General features: G+C 36.2%; 1 protein-coding gene across 1 annotated transcript; it reads right to left on the bottom strand.

The window, feature by feature from the left end:
* Positions 1-1,212: 1,212 nt before the first annotated feature.
* Positions 1,213-3,358, bottom strand: LOC111390617 (protein FAR1-RELATED SEQUENCE 5-like). Its single transcript, XM_023015680.1, has 4 exons — positions 3,266-3,358; positions 2,207-3,196; positions 1,895-2,161; positions 1,213-1,695 (listed from the first exon to the last, which is right to left on the bottom strand). The coding sequence occupies exons 1-4, from the start codon at positions 3,356-3,358 to the stop codon at positions 1,213-1,215; spliced, it is 1,833 nt and encodes a 610-aa protein (XP_022871448.1).
* Between the last annotated feature and the right edge of the window lie 3,663 nt (positions 3,359-7,021).

Here is a 7,021-nt window from a genome sequence, read left to right as displayed (position 1 = left end):
AGGATTATCATAGGTCACCAGTTTTTAGGATTATCTGCAGTTCCAAGGTCACTGGTTTGTGAAATTTTTGGTCACAGGTCGATTCCCATTGTCACAGGTCACTGTACCCTGGTCACAGGTCACTGGTTACCTGCAGTTTTTAGGATTATCATAGGTCACCAGTTTTTAGGATTATCTGCAGTTCCAAGGTCACTGGTTTATGAAATTTTTGGTCACGCACCCTGATCACAGGTCACCTGCAGTTTTTAGGATTATCACAGGTCACCAGTTTTTAGGATTATCTGCAGTTCCAAGGTCACTGGTTTGTGTAATTTGGTCACAGGTCAATTCCCATTGTCATAGGTCATTGCACCCTGGTCACAGGTCATAGGTCACTGGTTACCTGCAGTTTTTAGGATTATCACAGGTCACCAGTTTTTAAGATTATCTGCAGTTCCAAGGTCACTGGTTTGTGAAATTTTTGGTCACAGGTCATTTCCCATTGTCACAGGTCACTGCACCCTGGTCACAGCACAGGTCACTGGTTACCTGCAGTTTTTAGGATTATCACAGGTCACCAGTTTTTAGGATTATCTGCAGTTCCAAGGTCACTGATTTGTGTAATTTGGTCACAAGTCAATTCCCATTGTCACAGGTCACTGCACCCTGGTCACAGGTCATTGTATGTTGTTCACAGGTCATGAAGAATTATTACAAGTCAATCCAATCTGGTCACAGGTCATTGAAAATTTGTCGCAGATCATTTCATACTTTTGTCACAGTTAATTGCAACTGAACCACTTCCATTTTGCTGAGTCTTTGCAATATGTCACTGGTCATCTTTTGTTGGTCACAATTTATTGCATATTTGTCACATGTCATTGGATATTTATCGTATGTCACTTCATCCTAGTCACGTGTCTTGATAAATGGTCACAGGTCTCTACATATTGGTCACAGCTCATTGACATCTAGTCACAGATCATTTCATATATTCACAGTTGATTGCACAGGGGTCACAGGTTACTGCATTCTGGTCACAGATCATTTTATATTGGTCACAAGTCACTGCATTCTGGTCACGGGTCATTAATAATGATCATAGTTAATGCATACTAGTCACATATTATTATAGAATGATCACAGATCATTAATATGTGTCATCCAATGTTTTGCATCCTACGTTTACAAAAAATAAATGAATGAAAAAACGAGGGAATTATAAAAAAAATATCAATGTGTATTTCCAGTCTTCATCCTCTTCCTCTCTTTATTCTTGTTGCTTTGACTCAACGGAACTAAGCTGCTGTATGTTCTACGATTGTGACCACTTTCACCACACCGACCGCATTTGATGGTTATGTTTTCCTTGTACGCTGGTCTGAATCTCTTCTCAGTAGGCCTTCCACAACTTCGCTTTTGATTAGGTGCAATTACAACTATGTCATGGACATCATTTGGCACTATCCATTCAGCTGGATTTCCTACCGGAAAAATGGTTTCTTGGTATGTATTTCTGAATGCTTCACTTGTGTAGTAGTAGGAGCAGTATTCATATGGATCCATCTTCATACTCGCAAACACAGCCAAAGCATGTGGACAAGGTAGTTGATCAACTTGAAGCATCCTACATGTGCATGTCCGGTTTTCTATATCAACAACGAAAGAGGAACTTTCACCGCTAACTGAGAACATTGCCTGATTAATAGGGAAAACCTACAGATATAGACTCAAGTTATAGGCATAACAAGTCACGTAATTAAAAAGTAGGACACAGATGAAATTGCATGTCATGTAGTTATATATAATATTGCACAAATATTACTGAAACACAAAGGTACATATCACAGTACATGTCATAGATCAGTTCAGGTAAGTCACAGATTATAGATTAGGTCACAGTAATCAAGTTTACCCTCAAGTTTCTCATATCTGTACTCATTTCCCTCATCTTCTTCTCATACTTGATTGACAAGGTTGTAAAAGTACCTTGGGCGTCCTCCTTGTGTCTACAGAACCAAGATTGTAGAATTTGTCTCAATGACTCCAACAAAGCTAGAATAGGGTAGTTCTTGGCAGACGTTGTGACCGCATTAACCGACTCCACAATATTCGATGTCATTGTGGAATACCGGTTTGAACGCATGTGGAAATGTGACCATTTCTCAGGTCCAACTTCGTCCTACAAACAAAAATATGGAAATGTGTATCATATAGTGTACAGTACCATGTTAAACGTATTTATGTGAATATCATCATAGGACAACATATAGTATAGTACCAAATAACTCCTTATCTTCTCATTAATCGAGCCGAGTTGTTGCATGTAATATTCATATTCCAATAGTGTGTAGGCACGAACAGCTACATTGAATGCTTGTGTTATGTTTTGTCCTGATCTTCCGTACCGTGATTTTAGATTTTGTAGTAGATGGTACGAACATATCCCGTGACATGCTCCTGGATACACGTTTTCAATCGCCTTTTTGATGTTGTTGTGACGATCCGACACGAAGCACAAACTGTCTCTATCCCCACATGCTTTTCTCAACTGTCTAAAAAACCATGTCCAGGAGCTGTCATTCTCGTTATCCCCAATCCCGAAAGCAAGTACATAAATGCTGTTATTTGCATCTTGTGTACATGCCGTGAATAAGGTGCCACCATAATGTCCATTTAGATAGGTGTCATCAACTACAACAACTGGCCTACAATGTTTCCATCCCCGTATAGATGCACCTAGTGCCATGAAGCAATATTTAAACCTATTGTGACCATCAATTTCTAGACTTGTGACTGATCCAGGATTTGTTTGTTGTAGCACAGAAAAAAAGGCTGGTATCTTATTGAATAAATCAGTTGGATCACCCCTAAGCACTTTCAGAGTTTCCTCTCGAGATCGCCAAGCTTGGACATAATTCAAAGATACTCCATATGTATGCAGCATGTCGTTGCGTATATCATTCTGTGTGTATATTGTGCGCGATGATGTGTACTTGTACTTAATGCAAGTTGACACAACCATCTTTGTTACTTGCCTATGAGTACTGAGTACGATGTTTGAAGCACATATGTGACCTTCTGCAATGTGTCTAATTTTAAACATATCTGTTCTGGCTAGCTTCGATGCTCTACATATCCAATTACACTCATCACGTGAACATTTTACAAGATAGTCTTTCTTATCGGACCGAACAACCACGTACTCAAACATGTTCTAGATTTCATAAAACGACAAGCTCAATTTCATTATCTCCTTGTTACGGAAGACTCTTCCTTCTTCTACCTCCCTAACATCTGCCACCGCCACAACTGTGACCTCATGCTCAAGATTGTCACCAGATGGATCCATTATTGCTCCACATATGTCTGATGACATATCTGTTAATGAAAACCCATGTTCGTTCGATTGAACATCAACTGATAGCGCAATAGGCTATTTTTCGATATCTACAGTTATCACCTCGATGTGAATTGGATATTTCGCAGGGTCACGACTCATATCCTTTAAAACCATGTAAGACAAGACATTCTCGTCACTTTTGATTGCTATTGGAGGCACTGTTCAAGACATACTTCATTGTCACAGCAACTTTTGTAGGGTCAAAGCTAAACTCTTTCATAATTGGGTCGACAAACCTCAAATACCCGCAACTACGATCAATTAACACCAGTGACACTTGTGATCCATTCAACAAACACACGTGAATTAACCCCATTTTCTGCAAAATTAGCAAATACATGATCAGTCTAACATCCAAATATATGTTAAATCTAATTGCAAATGGGTCAAAATTACGTTAATGGTCAAATGTCACAACAAACATATATCGAATCTCAAGTATCATTGTCACGTGTTGAATACATGCAGGTCACATAGTTTTATTTCCCAGATTTTTTTACAAGAGGTCACAGATCATTGCATAGGTCACGTGTGACATTCAAGTCTTTGTATATTGGTCACAATTAATTGCATGTCGGTCACAATTCTGTTAAATGATCACAGGTCAAAGCAAACGCATGTCGTATCTTGAATGTCATGGTCACACATTGAATATATGCAGGTCACATGTATTCAATGTGTCATAATTATATGCAATAATCGGTCACAATTAGATCTATCGCATATGATTAGATTCAAACAAGAGCATCAGTATCATAAAACACAGATTCAAACACGTCACACATTTCGAAACACAAACACCCATGCATACTGAATGCATGAGGTTATATCTTGTATCTAGGGTCATATGTTTTCCATAACGGTCACAACAGTTTCGAACAGCAATGTCCGATATTCATGATCACAGTTCTATCAAAAATCACATTTTTGATCATTCGAAGCTTGTCTAGCGTGAATAAACGACAAATTATAATGAATAAATCGCAATTACACACCTGATCAATTTAATTACACGCCTGAATAATGTAATCAGTGACTGTTCGAGACAACGTGTTTTAATCCGACCTCATACGAACCGCGACTGCAATTTGTGACCAAAATTCGGTTTCACCGTCACTTCCACAAGAGCCGGCCGTAATTGGATGTATTTTCAAATCTTCTGGCTATTGGAATCAGATTGAAAGATGAATTATTCTTTTTTAGGAGAATCCTGATATTATGGTATCTCAGCCTCTTTGTTCGGGATTATTTTCTATATCAAATTATATTAATATTTATATTTATTTTTAGGCTAATTTCTGATTTTTGAAATATGATACTTATTTTCTTATTTTTGAAATGCCCTATACTTAATCTCTTGTATGTGAAATTTTCCCTCAACAAAATATAGGCATTACATGACATTTTTTGATTTCACAGCCACATATGCCAAAGACCCAATTCCAAACCCTATATCTAAACTACATTCCTGACTCCCGCTATCTCATACTCTTGCAGCCGTAGGTCCGACGGATGTACACCGCCACTGTCGATAAGTATTTTTTTAATTACTGTGCAACTTTTTATGTGGAATGCTTTAGCTGAGATGAACGAATTATCACCATTTCGAGTTGAAGGGGGTAGATTTGGGTGGAAATTTGAAAATGATAGTTGGAAATTTATGTTTAGGGCTACCATCAAAGATTGTAGGGTCTTGGCCAGATTGGAACAATTGATAAAGCTTGAGATTGAATAAATTATTTAATTGAATCTATCATAAAATTAGGACAAAAAAGTAATAGCATTTAGCAGATGCTGAGAAGAACACAAAATCTAGGGTTTCAATGGCTTGGAGATGAATTCAATAGCTGCAAATTACTATATGAATTTGCGAATTTGTGATAAATGATAAATTGAGGAATTTGTGAATTATCTTATTAATCTTCTGGTCAATTGTTTATAGTGTAAGTTAAGGTTTATTATCTATATTAATATACAATATTTTTTACGCCATTGAAGATAACTGTTACCCTCAGTGACTAATGCTTGAGTTGTTTCATCTATTAACAGCCTGTTTGGGAGTGATTTTTTTGGCTCAAAAAATTAATTTTTTGACTGTTATTTCACTATTCCAATTGTTATATTTGACTTCCTCTCTCACAGGTGGATCTCACTTTTCTCCTAACGGTCAAAAAATCACTTCTCAAAATCACTCCCAAACAAGCTCTAAATTTGTTGGTTTTTGTAAGGTGTGTCATTTTTATATGGCCTAATACATAATGGATTTTCCTCCTCAAGGCAACTTAGAGAGATCAACATTTGGAACTTGATAAAGTGAGTTGCACTTTTTTATACAATGCAATTTCAAGGGCAATTGAGTTTTAAACTTGAGTGAGTTCGCACTATAAAATACCAACAGTCATGTTGTTTTGTTTTTTTTTTTTTTTCTGGGAATTCTGCTCAACAGAAGCCACAAAGACCCTAACTAAAGATGTTATGGTTGCTTAAAATGAGAAAATAAACTGCAAAAATAAATATTGGTTGGATTATCTCGTGTCAAGAAATGGAACAAAGTGTAGACTCCATTTTACAAAGTGAATTTCTGTGGCATTTAATACGATTTTAAAATTGCATATGCTGAAAATGATATTTTTAATGTTATATTTATGAAGTATTTAATGTTAGGCAGTAAGGTATGAAATTGGATTAGGCAAGAAATTCATAAACTCCTTAGAAATAATATTGTAGAAGAGACATTGCTATTATGCTCGTTGACTGTCGACGGTCAATGATCAAAGGTCAATGGCCCCCTAGCTAACATCCAATCCCGAATCTGCCACTGTTAATGATGCCGTTGATTGTTTGTTATTTTCTTTACAAGTTTGATTGGTTTTATGAAATGAATGGCAAAAGTTGCACCTTCATAAATCATTCCATAATATATTAAATTACAAAACTAGAAATTAGGAAGGTGAAAATTTTTCTTTGAATTAATACTTTTTGATGAGAGTTTTAGAACAAAGCAGGGAAATAAAGTGAGAAAATTTATGTAAAAGCTCTCTACTCTCAATTCTCAACTATGAATTGAACATATTTTTTGTAGAGCACGACCACCCATCGATGAATTTTATTATATTGGATAATTAGCTTTGAATTCATAGTCTACAAAATTTGAGGAGCCTTGGTATTCTACAACACTTTTTTTGCTGTGAATACTATTGTTACAAGTTACAAATAAGTGTTAATGCCAAACCAATGCTATTCTTAGCTGGAAAACTACTACATAGAGAACGAAACAGTAAGGCTTAACTTTTTTCAGAAAACACAAATCACAAATTAGATCAGAGCTACATCAAGAAATTGTCAATATAGTGAATACAAGAAAGACAATATGAGATATAGTTGGGAAAAGAGTAGTTCTTTCATTTTTATTCATTGGAGGACCTAGGGATGTGCGTTCTCGTTGTGCCAAGACTTGGTAAATATGGCATTTTTATGACAATAATAGGCAATGCAGAATGGAATGAAATAAAAAAAGGACTAAAGAAGCCAACATCCCCAAGACAGGCCAGATTTAACATCAAGAATCTTTAGAGGAAAACTAATGAACTTGAAAAACTAGTGTTAAAAAAAAAAAAAAAAAAAAAAAAAAGAAAGAAA

Source organism: Olea europaea, unplaced genomic scaffold, assembly GCF_002742605.1.
Source record: "Olea europaea var. sylvestris unplaced genomic scaffold, O_europaea_v1 scaffold699, whole genome shotgun sequence".
In the NCBI taxonomy this organism is placed as follows: domain Eukaryota; kingdom Viridiplantae; phylum Streptophyta; class Magnoliopsida; order Lamiales; family Oleaceae; genus Olea; species Olea europaea.
Note: the sequence above shows the minus strand (reverse complement) of the source record. Positions and strands in the feature narration are given on the sequence as shown.

What these genes read in the sequence shown, in the direction of transcription:
- LOC111390617 (XM_023015680.1), bottom strand. Translation starts at nt 3,358, where the DNA reads ATGTCATCAGACATATGTGGAGCAATAATGGATCCATCTGGTGACAAT. An exon ending in CGGTGGCAGATGTTAGGGAG is followed by an intron (nt 3,197 to 3,265) that starts GTAGAAGAAGGA and finishes TATGAAATCTAG; the next exon opens with AACATGTTTGAGTACGTGGT. An exon ending in CAGATATGAGAAACTTGAGG is followed by an intron (nt 1,696 to 1,894) that starts GTAAACTTGATT and finishes CTATATCTGTAG; the next exon opens with GTTTTCCCTATTAATCAGGC.